At 39.3% G+C, this 18,820-nt stretch overlaps 2 protein-coding genes across 2 annotated transcripts; both read right to left on the bottom strand.

Moving 5' to 3' along the window:
• Positions 1-82: 82 nt before the first annotated feature.
• Positions 83-1,167, bottom strand: LOC100676778 (olfactory receptor 1L8-like). Its single transcript, XM_003407489.3, has one exon. The coding sequence runs from the start codon at positions 1,010-1,012 to the stop codon at positions 83-85; it is 930 nt and encodes a 309-aa protein (XP_003407537.2). The 5' UTR covers positions 1,013-1,167.
• Positions 1,168-10,056: 8,889 nt separating this feature from the next.
• On the bottom strand, positions 10,057-11,278 carry LOC100676493 (olfactory receptor 1L8-like). Its single transcript, XM_003407488.3, has one exon. The coding sequence runs from the start codon at positions 11,146-11,148 to the stop codon at positions 10,171-10,173; it is 978 nt and encodes a 325-aa protein (XP_003407536.2). The 5' UTR covers positions 11,149-11,278; the 3' UTR covers positions 10,057-10,170.
• Between the last annotated feature and the right edge of the window lie 7,542 nt (positions 11,279-18,820).

Raw genomic sequence — 18,820 nt, 5'->3', positions numbered from 1 at the left:
GTTGACATGTACACCAAGAGCCAGTGACAAGCGGATCCAAGTGAAGCAGATCCCATTCCTGTGCTTGTCAAGAGGGAGCTGGCTAGGATTGCCTCCTGCTCATTAGCTTCTTTAGGCCCCGTTTCAAGTCTTTGTTTCTCAAGCTGTAAATAAAAGGGTTTAGCATGGAGGATAAAACTGTGTAGACGATTGTTACCACTTGGTCCCCAACAGTGTAGCTGGACAGGGGCTGTAAATAGACATAGAAGATGCTTCCATAAAATAGGGTTACCACAGTGAGGTGAGAACCACAGGTGGAGAAAGCTTTGTGTTTCCCTGCAGCAGAGGGAATCTTGATAACTGTGATGAAGATTTGTATATAAGAGAAAGAAATGCATAAAAAGGGGGTCACCAAAATAACCAGCCCTTCTGTCTTTATCACAATTTCATTGACAAATGTGGAGGTGCAGGACAATTTCAGCAAAGGATTGATATCACAGAGAAAGTGGTGTATAGCATTGGAGTCACAGAAGGTGAGAAGATTCAGCAGGAGAATGTGCAGAAGGGAATGGAGGTGAGAGATGGAACAGGAGAAGATCAGCAGCAGGACACAGTAGTGGTGGCTCATGGTCGTGACATAGTGGAAGGGATCACAGATGGCCACATAACGGTCAAAGGCCATGGCTGCCAAGATGTAACTGTCAGTGTTGCCCAAAGCATAGAAAAAATACATCTGTGTTAGACACCCAGCATAGGAGATGGTCTTTTTCTCAGACAAGAAGTTCCTCAGCATCTTGGGAACAATGGTTGTTGTGAAGCAAATGTCAGTGAAAGAGAGGAAACTCAAGAAGAAATACATGGGTGTCTGAAGCTGGGGATCAGAGTGGATGGCCAGAATGATGAGATTTCCTGTTATGGTGATGAGGTACATGGTGAGAAAGAGGACAAAGAGTGGCTTCTGGTCCTCGGGCCATGAGGACAGTCCCAGGAGGATGAACTCAGAGACACTGGTGGTTTGGTTGACTCTTTCCATTGACCTGGACCCAGTTATGTAGAAGATGCGTTATTATTTAATACTTTACGACTCCATAACCCAAATCATGAGAATCCCGCAAGTCTTTGTTTCCTCTATGTGGTTACAATTAACCCCTGTGGACAGAGAACTTGTCAACCTCATGGTTCTTGATGATTTACTCCCTTCTAAAATCCATGAGCATCACGAGGGCCATGTGTTGAAAGCTGGAGCAACAGAAGAGTTTTTCTTTAGAAACCATCAGAGATAGAACTCTCTAATGTAGGTTCATTAGTTCCTTTCCTGTAAAAAACATCGTTCTCCTATGCGGACATAACAATTCAGCAGGGAAATGCCTGTCTTTGTGAAGTTTATAGTGTAGTTGGGGAGATAGATCACAAACACATAAAATATATAGTATTATATCAGGTAGGGACTACTTTTATGAACAAAATAAATAGTAGAGAGGAATGGAGATTGATGGGGACTGGGGGTGGGAATATTTTAGATAAGAAGGTTGTAGGATTCTTTTTTCCTATCAAAGCAAATTCATTTCTATCACACTGAAGTCTATCTGTCCTTGGGGGGAGGGAAGAGTTTGCAAAAATAAACAGCAGGATAAATCTAAGAGTAATGTTGAATCCTGTTTATAAAGTGATTCTCCCATGCCCCTAGAACACAGAATGAGAGGCTCCTTCTCCTTAGCTCATGGCATGCTATCTATAATGATCAATCTGCACAAGGCCCCCTTTTTAATAAGTTGTTTTCCCCTCATTAATCCCCCATGTTAACTCGCATTGGTACAGGATGGCCACCCAATGTTAAGTATTCAGTTTCGTTCTTCTAGTCATCTTTCATATATTTCTCCAGAAATATCTATGAGAAACATGTATTTTTTGCACGTATATTTTTTCCAGTTATATCCAGTTACCTAGTATAGTGGATTCAATAGCATCCCTCCAAAATTCATGTCCATTGAAAACTTCAGAATGTGACCTTATTTGGACGTGGGATCTTTGCAGATATAATTAGTTAAGGGTCTCAAGAGAGAATCATCCTGGATTTAGGGTGGGCCCTAAATTCAACGACCCTTGTCCTTACAAGAAGAGGAGATGAAACAGAGACACAGGAGGGAAGAAGGGCATGTAAAGACAGCGGCAAAGACTGGAGTAATGCTGTCATAAAGCAAGGAGTACCAGGAGCCACCAAGAGCTGGAAGAGTAAAGGAAAGTGCCATGGATTGAATTATGTCCCCCCAAAAATGTGTGTATCAACTTGGCTGGACCATATTCCTGGTATTGTGTGATTTTCCTATATGTTGAAAATCCTGCATCTATGAAGTGAATGAGGGAGGATGGGTGGCAGTTGTGTTAGTGAGGCAGGACCCAATCTACAAGATTGGATTGTGTCTTGAGGCAATCTCTTGAGATATAAAAGAGAGAAGCGAGCAGAGACACAGAGGGACCTCAAGCCACCAAGAAAGCAGTGCCAGGAGCAAGTGCATGCTTTGGATCTAGGGTCCCTGCTCCTGAGAAGCTCCTCAACCAGGGCAAGATTGAGGACAAGGACCTTTCTCCAGAGCCGACAGAGAGGAAAAGCCTTCCCCTGGAGCTGACACCCTGAATCTGGACTTCTAGCCTACTTTTCTATGAAAAAATAAATTTCTCTTTGTTAAAGCCATCCACTTGTGGTATTTCTGTTACAGTAGCACTAGATAACTAAGACAGAAGGATTCTCCCTAGAGCCTTTGGAGGGAACTTGACCCTGCTGACATCTTGATTTCAGAATTCTGGGCTCCAGAACTGTGAGAGAATAAATTCCTGTTCTTTAAAGCCACCCATTTTATGAGACATTGTTATGGCAGACCTAGGAAACTAATATAACTAGTGATGGACATCAAAGTGGCCTCCATTCCTTGCTACCACAACAAATTCTGCAATGAGGATTCTTGTATCATTAATATCCTGTCATGAGGATTTAATGAGATAATACATTTAAAGTACAGTGCTTCAAAGAGGCAGGTGTTGTAAATACTCAGAATAAGCTGTTGATCACCATCATCTTCATTGTCATCTTTCCTTATCTGCTCTTTCTGGATATTCTCAAAATTAATTAATGCACGTATTTTAAATATTCATACCCCTCACCGCCTAATTGTCAATTTCATGACTTTTCAAGATTTTATAGAAGGAATATTTGTTTATATGTTGAACAATTTTAGTGAATCAATTATTAAGGTTAATAACAATAGTAAGAGCCAATATTTATTGAAAATTTACTCTGTTTAAGGCAATGCTAAGCATCTCACTAAATCTCATAAAGGATTATGAGGCATGTTCTGTTATTGCCATTTTATATATCAGGAGACTGAGGCTTAGAGAGGTGAAGTGATTTACCTAAGGTCCCTGAGAAGGTAAAAAGCAACCAGAATATGAACTTTGAGTTGACTTGCTCTGAAGCCCACACCTCCTCATGTCAAAGACACAATTATTTTTGTCTGTCACAGTCAGGCACAGGCACTTCTCTCGTAATTTTCCACATGAACTTACTTTTCCCCCTTGAATAACAAGCTTTTTTCCTTCCATGTTAGGAATCAACTCTTATAGTTGAAGCCACTTATTCCTCTGTGCTGTGCGGGTGGTAGACTTTGAAATTTTGAATATTTATCCCTTACTGGCAACACTCAGGTGGAAACAATTGGCCTTGCATGGCTGGGGCGTGTCTGGGGTGTGGAGCTGAGGTAGCACCGTGGACGATGTTCTGGACTTGAGGCAGAAGATGGGGTTGTGATTTGTCCTTCACCACCTGCTCACAAGCCAATTCTCTGGTGCTTTATAAAGAGCAAGTGAGACATCATGTCTGAAGACAGTTTGTCAAAAACAGATCAGTATTCAAAAACAAGTTGATTGTGAAAAGGTTACCTGGGTAACGAAGAATAGAAAAAATTAGTGGGGACTTGGCTTAATTAGGCAAGGTTGGGTGCTCCAGGACGCAAATGTGAGGTCATCCGTGTTGATGACTAGGAAAAAGGAAGGAGGTTTTGGAAGTGAGAATCAGGGAGAACAGCTATAAAAGCAAAGGGTGAGTGGAAAGCCCGAAAATAGAATCTTTTTTTCCCTTTACTACTGATGAGGTTTGTTTCTTCCAAAACAATTTCTGCTCTAGAGATCAAGGTGGATGGACCTAAAACCAAAAACCAGATGGAGGTTTCATTTGGACTCTAACTGAACCAGTAAAACTAGTTGCCTTCAAACCAAATCCGAATCATGGAGACCCCATACATTTCAGAGTAGAACTGTGCTCCATAGTGGTTTCAATGGCTGTAATCTTTTGAAAGTAGATCATCAGGCCTTTCTTTCAAGGTGCTTCTGGGGGGGCTTGGAACTGCCAACCTTTTGGCTAGTATCAGAGTGCTTAACTGTTTGTGTCACCCAGGGACTCACAGTTAGACTCTATGAATTCTTAATCCATCATATATTTAAAACTATCAAGAAGGGAAGAGCAAGTGACATGTCAGGTTGAAATAGCCGAGTGGGTGGGTAACTGACTAGCTTACTGAAGCTTACCTCCATATCCAGAAGCTTTTCTTTCATTTCCAGTTTCTCCAGCAGCTGACCTTTCTCCTGGACCACATTTGCTAATTAGCTCCAAGTCTATTTCTCAGCATTAGCTCAGTTTCTTCATGTTCCTCCTTTCAATTTCTGGACTGTTTAGCAAGAAGAAGGGTAGGAAAGGAGGGAGGAATTAATACATTGTTCTAGAGAAATAACCCCACACATCTGTCAGTTTGTCATAACGTGGGGGCTTGCATGTTGTTGTGATAGTGGAAACTAAGCTGCAGAAGATCTCTTTAAAGTGTTAAAAAGCAGAAGATGTCACTTTAAGAACTAAGGTCCCCCTGACCCAAGCCATGGTGTTTTCAATTACCTTATATGCATATGAAAACTTGACAATGAATAAGGAAGACCAAAGAAGAATAGATGCCTCTGAATTATGGTGTTGACAAAGAGTATTGAATATACCATGGACTCCCAAAAGAATGAACAAATCTGTCTCGGAAGAAGTACAGCCAGAATGCTCACTAGAAGTGAGGATGGTGAGATTTCGTCTCAAATACTTTGGACACGTCATCAGTAGTGACCAGTCCCTGAAGAAGGACATCATGTTTGGTACCCGGTCAGTGAAAAAAAAGAACACCTTTGGTGAGATGGTTTGACACAGTGACTGCCACAATGGGCTCAAGCATAGGAATGATTGTGAGGTTGGTGCAGGACCAGGCAGTATTTTGTTCTGTTGTACATAAGGTCACTATGAGTTGGAATTGACTCGACAGCACTTAAAAACAACAAAAGAGAAATAACACAGTTCTTCCCTCTGGTCTCAAACCCCTGTCTCTTTCTTAAACTCTGGCCCTACCATGATCCTGTTTCTTCTACCTCCACGTCTCAAAAGGCAGAGATGTTCTGAACTAAGTGCAAGGACTCTCTTGATTGCGGAAGCCCTCTCAGCTTCTCATAGTTTTGAGTTCTGCTCACCTGGCATATGGGACCTTTGCTGGGCTGAGGTAGTTGTGGACTGGCTGATTCCTCCAGGGAATTTATTCTGTGAGCTCGCCAAGTAGAGAAAATGAATGGGCATTACAGCTAGCACAGCTGACTCCAAGGAGACATGGAACCTCTGAGGCTCCCCATTCGTTGGGGCTGTTCTTAGAGCCTCTTAACCTCACTGCAACATCTCAAGGGCATTGTTCAGTTTCCCCAAGAATGGGTCATTGAAAGTGGATGAAAGTTTATTTGGGTGAATGTTTTTATGTTTGGGAATTGAGATGTGAATAGAGGTATATTCTGGAATTGGGTAGGTAATAATTCAATATGGGAGGGAGGGCCATGTTTTTTAGGGGATTTAGTAGGTTCACGGTGTGGATGTGTATTCCAGTGTCGGGGAAAGCACGCAGATTAGCTTTTTCGTTGTGGAACTAAGGTGTTAGTTTGTATGTGTTCAAAGCAAAGGGTCAGGCAAAGATTATGTTCATATTTATATACATGTATATATATGTATTTATATTAGAAAAATAATGTAGTGTTTTCATAGTTTAGTTCCAGAGCAGTGTTTTGACGACTAGTGTTGGGGAAACAAGGTATTTATTACAGTGCTGGGCTTGTCATTTTCTAGTTGCTTTTAACAAATTAACTTCTATAGGCCTCAAGTTCTTCTTTCAAAAAATGAAAATAACAACTATCCCTGGCACTGGAGTCGAAGAGAAAATTACTGTTTGATTTTTATGAAGAGAAAATTACTGTTTGATTTTTATTTCCTTATTATGGTGAACATCATCCACAATGTCTTATGGTAAATATAAACACATTCTGCTGTTGCCCACAATGTAAACCACTGCCTCACAAAATACACATGTGACTTTTTCCCTTAGTCTTGAGTTTAATTTTTTCATGAAAAGTATGTGCTACAGAGACAAAAAGTCCATGATTTTCATCCTGACTTCTCTAATTACTTTTTATGTGGCCTTCCTTCTTTCTATTCATTCTTTCACAAATATTTATTGAGTGCCTATTATGTGATCTCATCTAATCTCATGGCTTTAACTGCCACCTATATATTGATAAACACCTGTATTTCTATCTTTGGGTCTGATCTTTCTCCTAATTCTTATGTGCAATTGCATACTGAATATTGCTACCTGATTGTATTAATTGACATCTTAACCTTACCCTGTGTACACTGAACTCCTGATCTTCCCCCAAAACCTGCTCCATCTGCAGCATTCTTTCCCTCAGTTGATGGACCTTCAGCCTTCTAGTTGCATTAACTAAAGACATTGGAAACATACTTGTCTATTCTTTTTCCCTCATATTCCACATTTAATCTGTCAGGAAATTCCATTGACTCTTTCTTAAAATACATTCAGAATTTGACCACTTCTCATTACATCTGCTTTTACTACCTTGGTCTTTGCCAACATCATCTCTTGCATGACATATTGCATTAACTTCCTAACTTGTCTCCCTGCTTCTCTTTGTCACCCCAGAATGTTCTCAATATAGCAGCCAGAGTAATGCTTTTTAAACTTAAATTCTGATCATGTCAATCCTCTGCTCAAAACCATCTAATGCATTCCCAAAATTTTCAGTAAAAGCCAAGTAATTACAATGGCCCAAAAGGTCCTATGTGATTTGGTTTTCCTTTATCTTCTGAACACAATCCTAACTACTCCCCCTGTGGCTCTTTTCCAGCCACACTGGCCTTCTTGTTGCTCCGAGAATGTGCTAGGTGTATCCCTACTTTAAGGTCTTTGTACTGGTTGTTTCATTGCACTGGAAAGCTCTTCTCCCCGATGCTCCAAAGACTAACACTCTCACCATATTCAAATATTGTTAAATGTCTTATCACTCTTTTTAAAATTGTTTTCCTATTCTACCCCAGTACTTCGGATCTCCCATACCTTGTTCTACATTTTCGTAGCACTTCCCTCCTTTTATCCTATTATATAGTTTACCTATTTATTTCGTCTGTTGTTTAGTGTCTGTATCCCTCTGCTACCATGTAAGCTTCAAAAAATCAGTTTTGGCAACTGATCCATCCCCAAGAGCACACAAGACTGGTACAGAGTGGGCATTCCACAAATATTTGCTGAATAAATGAATGGATCATAATTTCTTTTTCAATTGTACTTTAAGTGAAGTTTTACAGAACTAGCTTTTCATTAAACAATAGTACACATATTGTTTTGTGACATTGGTTACCAACCCTACAACATGTCAACACTCTCCCCTTCTCCACTTTGGATTCCCTATTACTAGCTTTCCTGCCCCCTCCTGCCTTCTGTTGCTCGCCTCTGGGCTGGTGAGCCCATTTAGTCTACTTTTGTTTTATGGGCCTGTGTAATCTTTGGCTGAAGGGTGAACCCAGGATAGACTTCATTACTGAGCTAAAAGGGCATCTGGGGGCCATACTCTCTGTGTTTCTCCAGTTTCTGCTGACTAGTAAGTCTGGAGGATCATAATTTTCAATGAGAAATTTTAGTTTAATCTGCCTTTCATTTTTGTAGGCAACATGTCTTCCCACACAATCTATTTGAAAAAATACCCTGTTGCTGTTGAGTTGATACCAACTCACGGCACCCTCATATGTGTCAGAGTAGAACTGTGATACATAGGGTATTCAATGGTTGATTTTTTTGGAAATAGGTCATCAAACTTTTCTTTTGAGGCACCTCTGGGTAGACTCAAACCACCATCCTTTCAGTTAGCAGCCAAACACATTAACTGTTTACACCACCCAGGAACTCCACACAACATATAGAGATCTCGTATTGCTACTACCACTTTGGTCTTGGAAGAGGAGACCCTAATCTTTCTACTTTTTCTAAGGACTGTGCACAAGAAGCTGGCCACAGACCTACGACTGTGTAGCTTCACCCATGGCGTGGCTCTTCTTTATCTGGTTCTTCCCCAGAGTAAGAATTTGGACAATTGAATTGAGAGTCTTTTCGGGTGTCTGACCTCTTTCCTATTATAAAATGATATTATTACTATTTAGACAAAACTGAATGGCAATGAACAACAGATTGTATTAATCTTTTTCCTAATAATTATCAGTTTTATTCTACAAACAGTACATATTTCCTTTTAACAAATTCAAATATTGCAGGTTCATATAAAATAAAAAGCAAATATTATCTTCTTCCCTATTCCATTGTCACTTCCAAGAATTAATCATTTTTAATTGGAGGTTTCCTTTCTGCAGATTATATATATGTGTGTGTGTATATATATTCTCATCTATTTATAATATACACATATACACTCATATAAGTTTTTTTACCCTAATATATTTATTCTTAAACATTTTATTTTGCAACTTGTTTTTCATCCGTAATGCCTTTTCAGCTTAGCGATAGAGATCTACTCCATTATTTATAACTACTTCATATTGTTCCAGTCTATAGAAGTATTGAATCATCATTTATTTATGCATTTTCCTACTGATAGGCATTTGTTTATAACCCTTCTATTTTTTGCTATTACAAACAGCACTATAATGAATGGCTGTGTACATATTGCCGTATGCACTTACCTGTTGCTACTGAGTCCATTCTGACTCATAGTGACCCTATGGGACAGAGTAGACCTGCCCCACAGGGTTTCCAAGGAGTGGCTGGTAGATTCAAACTGCTAACCTTTTGGTTAGCAGCCAAGCTCTTAGCCACTACGCCACCAGGTCTCTATGCACTTAATGGAGTATTATTATAGGCATGAATTCTAGAAATAAACCACTGAGACATGAGGAATGATCAGAGATTTTCAAGCATGCAACTTCTCATATAAGAGCCAAGGTAGTTTTCTCTAGGTGTTGTTCAAGGACTGCTAGGGGTGCTTATTAAAATGCAGATTCTCAGGCTACACATGAGACTTACTGAATAATATCCATGGGAGTGGGATAAAAATAGGAGGATAATAATGATAAAAGCATTAAGATGTAAATTATAGTAAAATCTAAAATCTCTGAGAGAAAATTAGAGACTATCGAATGAAAACAAAAGCTAGCAGAGTGAAGTCCTTGCCTGTTGTCTTGGCCAATTCACTTCCAAGAGAGGCCCAATATACCTCTGTGTGGTTCCAGAGGCTCTGGGTTATATCTGTCTTCAATGTCCACATACGGGCTTTAATTCTCTCTTCAAAAGATAATGTAAATAATTCTAAGCACATACTTCAATCTTTCTCTGGAAACCATACAGACTGCTGAATGGTAGTGATGGTGGGAATCCCTGCAGGTAAGAGGGAGCTGAAGAGGAGTGAGTGCTTTTGAAGGACAAATAACAGATGACAAAGGTAGAGAACTATAAGGAACTGACCACCACCACCACCCTGCACTGGCCTGACCATCAGGGCAGTTCTGTGCTGCGCTGCTACATCACCTAGTTAATAAGGGCAAAAAGCTGTTTTTTTTTTTCACTACAAAGCCAAGAATACGCTGCTGATGAAGACATAATAAGGCCTTAATAGTTGATAGTTGCAAGTATAAACAAATGGGTACAACCCAATATCCACAACTCATGTGGACTATGCCTGCTGACTTACAAATTTTGTTATGCTTATCAGGAACAAGCAGAGACAGGGCCAAGAGGAGTAGGGGACTCAAGAACTTGTCCCTGGAGGTGCTAGCTAGAATTTCCTCCTGCACATCAGCTTCCCCAGGCCCCTCTTCATGTCTTTGTTCCTCAGGCTGTAGATAAAAGGGTTTAGCATGGAGGACAAAATGGTGTAGCCAATTGTTGCCACCTGGTCCCTGACAGTGTAGCTAGAAAAGGGCTGTAAGTAGACATAGAAGATACTTCCATAAAAGATGGTCACTACGGTGAAGTGAGAACCACAAGTGGAGAAGGCTTTGCATTTTCCAGCAGCTGAGGGAATTTTGAGAACCGCAATAAGGATTCCTATATAAGAGAAAGAAATGCATAGAAAGGGAGTCACTAAAATAACCACTTCTTCTGTTTTTATTGTGATATCTTTGAGAAATGTGGAAGAGCAAGACAATTTCAGGAGAGGGTTGATGTCACAGAGGAAGTGCTGGATAACATTGGAGTCACAGAAGGTGAGAAGATTCAGCAGAAGTATATGCAGGAGGGAGTGAAGGTGAGGAAATGAGCAGCAGAAGGCCAACAGCAGGAAGCAGTGATGATGGCTCATGATGGTAACATAGTGGAGAGGGTTACAGATGGCTATATAGCGGTCAATGGCCATGGCTGCCAGAAGGCAACTGTCAGTGTTGCCAAAAGCATAGAGAAAATACATCTGTGTCAGACATCCAGCATAGGAGATGGTCTTCTTAGTGGACAAGAAGTTCACCAGCATTTTGGGAACAATGGTAGTTGTGAAGCAAATGTCAGTGAAAGACAGGAAACTCAAGAAGAAATACATGGATGTCTGGAGCTGGGGATCAGAGTAGATGGCCAGAATGATGAGCAGGTTTCCTGTTATGGTGATGAGGTACATGGTGAGGAAGAGGACAAAGAGTGGCTTCTGGTCCTCGGGCCGTGAGGACAGTCCCAGGAGGATGAACTCAGAGACACTGGTGGTTTGGTTGACTGTTTCCATGGTCATGGAGCCAGCTAGAATAGAGAAGATTCTTCTGTTTGACATAAATCTCTTTTATAACTTCAATCACAAACAAGCCAATAAATGTATCCTTCTTCCTACCTCTACTTTCCATCCTTAGGTTCATGATTAGCCACCATGTGAGCAACTTGCCAGCCTGATGCTTTTTGATGTTGTCGTCCCCTTCCAATGCTAACTCTTCACAAACTTCTTCTGTTGATAATATGGACTTGGGCAGGAGACCTTTCTTTCAGGAACAGAGTTGAAACTCTCTCATTCAGTTTAATTTAAATCATAAATGTGTATTGAACATCTACTCTGTGAAAAACACTGTTCTGGGGGTGGGATCACAACTATAAGTATACAGAGAAAGGCCTGGCTTTGTGGGTCATGTATTCTAATGTGGGAGACCACACACACACAAGTGTGCATACATACATATGCATAGGTGAGTGTGGGTGTGTAAATCTACATTTTATGGGAAAAAAAAAAAAGCAGTGTAAGAGAATAGAGGCTGACAACAGTAGGGTGAGTGAAACTGTTTTAGACCAGGTGGTTATATTTTTCTCTTTCTGTATCAAAGCAAATTTTCAGTTATGTCCTGGTAAGGTTTATCTCTGAACTTCCTTGGCAGTAAAAGAGGCTTGCTAAAATAATCAGCAGGGCAATCAGAGGAATAATGAACCCAGGTCAACAGTTTTGTTCTCGTTGCTTGTTTTATCCTCAGAGGCACTTATTTAGAAGTTCATACTCCTTAGTGAATGTCAAATAAATAATAAGAAAAAGTAAATTAGAAGAAAATTATAACTTTAAACTTACTTTTTACTTATTATTTTGCTCTAATTTCCCCAGAGTTCATCATGGTCCTACATTGTGGACACCCACCACTAAGAATATGTTCTGCCATGCCATTTTCCATTTGTTCACTTACCTTTGTATAAATCCTTGAAAAACTTGTTTCTTTCTTTGTTTATGTGCATTTTTCCATTTACATAAACAATACTGTGGTATATATCTCATTCTGCTTTTGTTTTGTTTTTTTAACCACACAAATTTTTGAGATATATGTCCTAGTTCATTTCTTTTTACCCCTTTCGTTGTATGCATGCACCACTCTTGACTTAATTCTACTCCCTAGATGTCCTATAACTCTTTGCTACCATGGATAAAACCGATTCAGGCATCTTCATGTCCACAAGGTGTTTTATGTTATTCATTCAAACCCTGAGAATGAGTATATTGCATCAGCATTTTTCTTAGCAGTTCAAGAAATGACAATTTACTCATTCGTTCAACATTTAAATGCCTGCCTTCCAGATATTTAACATTAAGTAAGTTATTAAATACCCCCACGTGTCTGTCAGTTTGTCGTACTGTGGGGGCTTGTGTGTTGCTGTGATGCTGGAAGCTATGCCACTGGTATTCAGATACCAGCAGGGTCACCCATGGAGGACAGGCTTCAGCTGAGCTTCCAGACTAAGACAGACTAGGAAAAAGGACCCGGCAGTCTATTTCTGAAAAGCATTAGCCAGTGAAAACCTTATGAATAGCAGCAAAACATTGTCTGATATAGTGCTGGAAGATGAGCCTCCCAGGTTGGAAGGCACTCAAAAGATGACTGGGGAAGAGCTGCCTCCTCAAAGTAGAGTCTACCTTAATGATGTGGATGGAGTTAAGCTTTCGGGACCTTCATTTGCTAACGTGGCCTGACTCAAAATGAGAAGAAACAGCTGCAAACATCCATTAATAATTGGAACCTGGAATGTATGAAGTATGAATCTAGGAAAATTGAAAACCGCCAAAAATGAAATGGAACGCATAAGCATTGATATCCTAGGCATTAGTGAGCTGAAATCGACTGGTATTGGCCATTTTGAATCAGACAATCATATAGTCTATTATGCTGGGAATGACAACTTGAAGAGGAATGGTGCTGCATTCATCGTTAAAAAGAACATTTCAGAATCTATCCTGAAGCACAACCCTGTCAGTGATAGGATAATATCCATACGCCTACAAGGAAGACCAGTTAATACGACTATTACTCAAATTTACGCACCAACCACTAGGGCCAAAGATGAAGAAAAAGAAGATTTTTATCAGCTGCTACAGTCTGAAATTGATCGAACATGCAATCAAGATGCATTGATAATTACTGGTGATTGGAATGCAAAAGTTGGAAACAAAGACGAAGGATCAGTAGTTGGAAAATATGGCCTTGGTGATAGAAACAATGCTGGAGATCGAATGATAGAATTTTGCAAGATCAACAACTTCTTCATTGCAAATACCTTCTTTCACCAACATAAACGGCAACTGTACACATGGACCTTGCCGGATGGAACACACAGAAGTCAAATGGACTACATCTGTGGAAAGAGACGATGGAAAAGCTCAATCTCGTCAGTCAGAACAAGGCTAGGGCCCGACTGTGGAATAGACCATCAATTACTCATACGCAAGTTGAAGCTGAAACTGAAGAAAATCAGAGCAAGTCCACGAGAGCCAAAATATGACCTTGACTATACCACCTCAATTTAGAGACCACCTGAAGAATAGATTTGATGCATTGAACACTAGCGACCGCAGAACAGATGAGTGTGGAATGACATCAAGGATATCATCCATGAAGAAAGCAAGAGGTCACTGAAAAGACAGGAAAGAAAGAAAAGACCAAGATGGATGTCAGAGTAGACTCTGAAACTTGCTCTTGAGCGTCGAGCAGCTAAAGCAAAAGGAAGAATTGATGAAGTAAAAGAACTGAACAGAAGATTTCAAAGGGCCTCTTGAGAAGAAAAAGTATTATAATGACATGTACAAAGAGCTGGAGATGGAAAACCAAAAGGGAAGAACACGCTCGGCATTTCTCAAGCTGAAAGAACTGAAGATAAAATTCAAGCCTCGAGTTGCAATAGTGAAGGATTCCAGGGGGAAAATATTAAATGACGCAGGAAGCATCAAAAGAAGATGGAAGGAATACACAGAGTCATTATACCAAAAAGAATTAGTCATATTCAACCATTTCAAGAGGTGGCATATGATCAGGAACCGATGGTACTGAAGGAAGAAGTCCAAACTGCTCTGAAGGCATTGGTGAAAAACAAGGCTCCAGGAATTGATGGAATATCAGTTGAGATGTTTGAACAAACAGATGCAGCAATGGAGGTGCTTACTTGTCCATTCCAAGAAATATGGGAGACAGCTTCCTGGCCAACTGACTGGAAGAGATCCATATTTATGTGTATTCCCAAGAAAGGTGATCCAACTGAATGTGGAAAATTATAGAACAATATCATTAATATCACACGCAAGCAAAATTTTGCTGAAGATCATTAAAAAACAGCTGCAGCAGTATATCGACAGGGAACTGCCAGAAATTCAGGCCTGTTTCAGAAGAGGACGTGGAACCAGGGATATTATTGCTGATGTCAGATGGATCCTGGCTGAAAGCAGAAAATACCAGAAGGATGTTTACCTGTGTTTTATTGACTATGCAAAGGCATTTGACTGCGTGGATCATAACAAATTATGGGTAACATTGTGAAGAATGGGAATTCCAGAACACTTAATTGTGCTCATGAAGAACCTTTACATAGATCAAGAGGCAGTTGTTCAGACAGAACAAGGGGATACTGATTGGTTTCAAGTCAGGAAAGGTGTGTGTCAGGGTTGTATTCTTTCGCCATACCTGTTTAATCTGTATGCTGAACAAATAATATGAGAAGCTGGACTATATGAAGAAGAACGGGGCACCAGGATTGGAGGAAGACTCATTAACAACCTGCGTTACGCAGATGACACAACCTTACTTGCTGAAAGTGAAGAGGACTTGAAGCACTTACTACTGAAGATCAAAGATTACAGCCTTCAGTATGGATTACACCTCAACATAAAGAAAATAAAAATCCTCACAACTGGACCAATGAGCAACATCATGATAAATGGAGAAAAGATTGAAGTTGTCAAGGATTTCATTTTACTTGGATCCACAATCAATAGCCATGGAAGCAGCAGTCAAGAAATGAAAAGATGCATTGCATTGGGCAAATCTGCTGCAAAGAACCTCTTCAAAGTGTTGAAGAGCAAAGATTTCACCCTGAAGACTAAGGTGAGCCTGACCCAAGCCATGGTATTTTCAGTTGCATCATATGCATGTGAAAGCTGGACGATGAATAAGGAAGACCAAAGAAGAGTTGACGCCTTTGAATTGTGGTGTTGGCGAAGAATATTGAATATACCATGGACTGCCAAAAGAATGAACAAATCTGTCTTGGAGGAAGTGTGGCCAGAATGCTCCTTAGAGGCAAGGATGGCAAGACTGCGTCTTACATACTTTGGACATGTTGTCAGGAGGGATGAGTTCCTGGAGAAGGACATCATGCTTGGCAGAGTACAGGGTCAGCGGAAAAGAGGAAGACCCTCAACAAGGTGGATTGACACAGTGGCTGCAACAATGAGCTCAAGCATAACAACGATTGTAAGGATGGCGCAGGACCAGGCAGTGTTTCATTCTGTTGTGCATAGGTTCACTATGAGTTGGAACCAACTTGACGGCACCTACAACAACAACGAAATTATTAAATATGTTTAAACTTCAATTTTCTCCTGTGTAAAAAAGGGATACTAATATATACCTCATAAGATTTTTACGAGGCTTTAATGACATAATGTTTTTAAAGCCCTTAGAATGGTCCAGGCACAAAGCAAATATTTGATACCACAACCTTCTCCTCCCATAATCATTGCTGATGCTTTTTCCCTCCATCAAATATTTGGGATGTTCTCAAAAGTAAGTGATGTGAATATTAACAAAGCCCACACCCTCACACTTTGTCAGATTAACCTTTATAGGAGTTTACAAAGTTGTTTTAGAAGGTTCATTTTTTTCCGTGGTTGGAATAATCTGAGGGTAAACCAGTAATTAATCATTTAGCTTCTGGTAGGCAGTGTCTTGTTTACTCCTCACGACAACCTTATCAAGTATAAGCTACTATTCTTCCTATTTTTCTTAAGAGAAAACTGAGAAATAGAGACAAAATGATTTCACACATCAAGAAAGTAGCAGAAATAGGATTTAAACGCAGTTCTAATTCTGAAGCTCATTCTTTTAACCACTGTGCTACATCTTATAATGTTTTTGAAAAGCTATAAATGTTTACATCTCAAACAAACCTGCTTCAGATATAAACATTGGCTATATTTTTTTCCACTTTGATTATTTTCTACTTGGACACACGATACACTTCCTCCCTGAATTTTTTTTTTTTTAATCCAACGTTAAGAATAGACCTTTCCAAACAAATTTGAGAACGTAGAGGAAATGGACAAAATTCTCGAAACACACTACCTACCTAAACTAACACAAACTGAGATAGAAAATCTGAACAGACCCATAACAAGAGAAGAGACTGAAGAGGTAATAAAAAAAAACTCCCAACAAAAGCCCTGGTCTGGACAGCTATACTGGAGAATTCTACTAAACATTCAGAGAAAAGCTCATAATAGTACTACTCAAACCATTTCAGAACACAGAAAAGGAAGGAATACTCTGAATTCATTCTATGAATCTAGCACAAACCTGATACCAAAGCTGGGCAAAGACACCACAAAAAAGAAAAAAAAGAAAATTCCAGGTGAATCTGTCTCTCGAATATAGATGCAAAAATTCTAGCCAATAGAATTTAGCATCATATCTCTATCTCTATATTTATATCATCTATCTACATATATATAAAAAAATGCACAATGACCAGGTTGAATTCCTATGAGGTATACAAGGACGTTCAACATTAGAAAATCAAACAACATAATCCACCAGATAAAACAACAGAAGAAAAAAATCACTTGATCGTCTCAATTGACATAGAAAAGACATTTGAGAAAGTTCAGCGACCATTTCTGATAAAAACTCAATAAAATAGGAATAGGAGGGAAATTTCTGAACTTAATAAAGGCCATCTATACAAAATGAACAGCCAACACCATTCTCATTGGAGAGAGGCAGAAAACGTTGCCCCTGAGAATGGGAACAAGACAAGGATGCCCTTTATTCCCACTCGTATTTAACATTGAGCTGGAAGTCCTAGCTAGAGCAAAAAGGCAAGAAAAAAGAAATAAAGGTGTCCACATTGGAAAGGAAGAAGTAAAACTATCCCTATTCATAGATGATATGGTCCTACACTGAGAACCACAAAGATTTCACAAGAAAACTACTGGAACTAATAGTAGATTTAGCAGAGTAGCAGGATACAAGACCAACATACAAAAATCAGTTGGATTCCTATACACCAACAAAAAGAACTTTGAAATGGAAATCAGGAAAACAATACCATTTATAATAGCTCTAAAAAGATAAAATACTTAGGAATAAATCTAATCAGAGACATAAAAGACCTAGACAAAGAAAACTACAAAACAGTGTTGTAAGAAACCAAAAGAGACCTACATAAATAGAAAAACCTAACATTCTCATGAACAGGAAGACTCAACATTGTGAAAAGCAATCTACAGATACAATGCAATCCTGATCCAAATACCAGCAGCATTCTTTAATGAGATGGAAAAAGTAATTATCAATTTTATATGGAAAGGAAAGAGGCCCTGGATAAGCAAAGCATTATTTATTAAAAAAAAAAAAAAAGAAAAAAGTAGGAGGCTTCACACTACCTGATCTCAGAACCTACTAAACAGCCATGGTACTGGCACAATGACAGGCACAAAGACTGATGGAAGAATATCAAGAACCCAGACGTAAATCTATCCACCTGTGATAAGCTGATCACTGACAAAGGATCCTGTCCATTAAATGGAGAAAAGACAGTCTTTTTAAAAAAATGAAACAGGTCCCTTCCCTCACGCCATACATAAAAACTAGCTCAAAACAGATCAGGCCTAAATATAAAACTTAAAATGATAAAGATCATATAAGAAAAAATAAGGACTATGCTGGGGACCCTAGTACATGGCTTAAATAGAATATAAACCATAACTAACGATGCACAAACATCAGAAGATAAGCTAGATAACTGGAAGCTCCTAAAAATTAAACACTTAAGCTCATCAAAAAGTATAAGAAATAAAACAGTGCACCAAAAGAGTAAAAAGAGAACCTAAAGACTGGGAAAAAAGTTTTGGCTATGACATATCTGACAAAGTTTAATCTCTAAAATCTGTAGAATACTTCAACATCTCAACAACAAAAAGACAAATAATCCAATTAAAAATGGGCAAAGGATATAAACAGACACTTCACCAAGAAGACATTCAGTCGGTAACAGACACATGAGGAAATGCTCACAATCATTAGTAATTAGAGAAATGCAAATCAAAACTACAATGAGATACCATCTAACCCTGACATTATGAGCACTAATTAAAAAAAGCAGAAAATAACAAATGCTGGAAAGACTTCAGGGAGATTGGAACTTTTATGTACTTCTGGTGGGAATGTAAAATGGTATAACCAGTATGGAAAATGCTATTATGGTGCCTCCTTAAAAAGCTAGAAATAGGAATACCATATAACCCAGCAATCCTACTTGTAGGAACATATCCTAGAAAAATAAGAGCCATCACATGAATAGACTCACGCATATCCATGTTCATTGCAGCATTATTCACAATGGTAAAAAGTGCAAACTAAGTGCCGGTCAACAGATGAATGGATAAACAAACTATGGTATGTATACACAAGGAAATACTATGCAATGATAATCAA

Source organism: Loxodonta africana, chromosome 9 (assembly GCF_030014295.1).
Source record: "Loxodonta africana isolate mLoxAfr1 chromosome 9, mLoxAfr1.hap2, whole genome shotgun sequence".
In the NCBI taxonomy this organism is placed as follows: Eukaryota; Metazoa; Chordata; class Mammalia; order Proboscidea; family Elephantidae; genus Loxodonta; species Loxodonta africana.
This window is presented reverse-complemented; position numbering and strand designations above follow the sequence as displayed.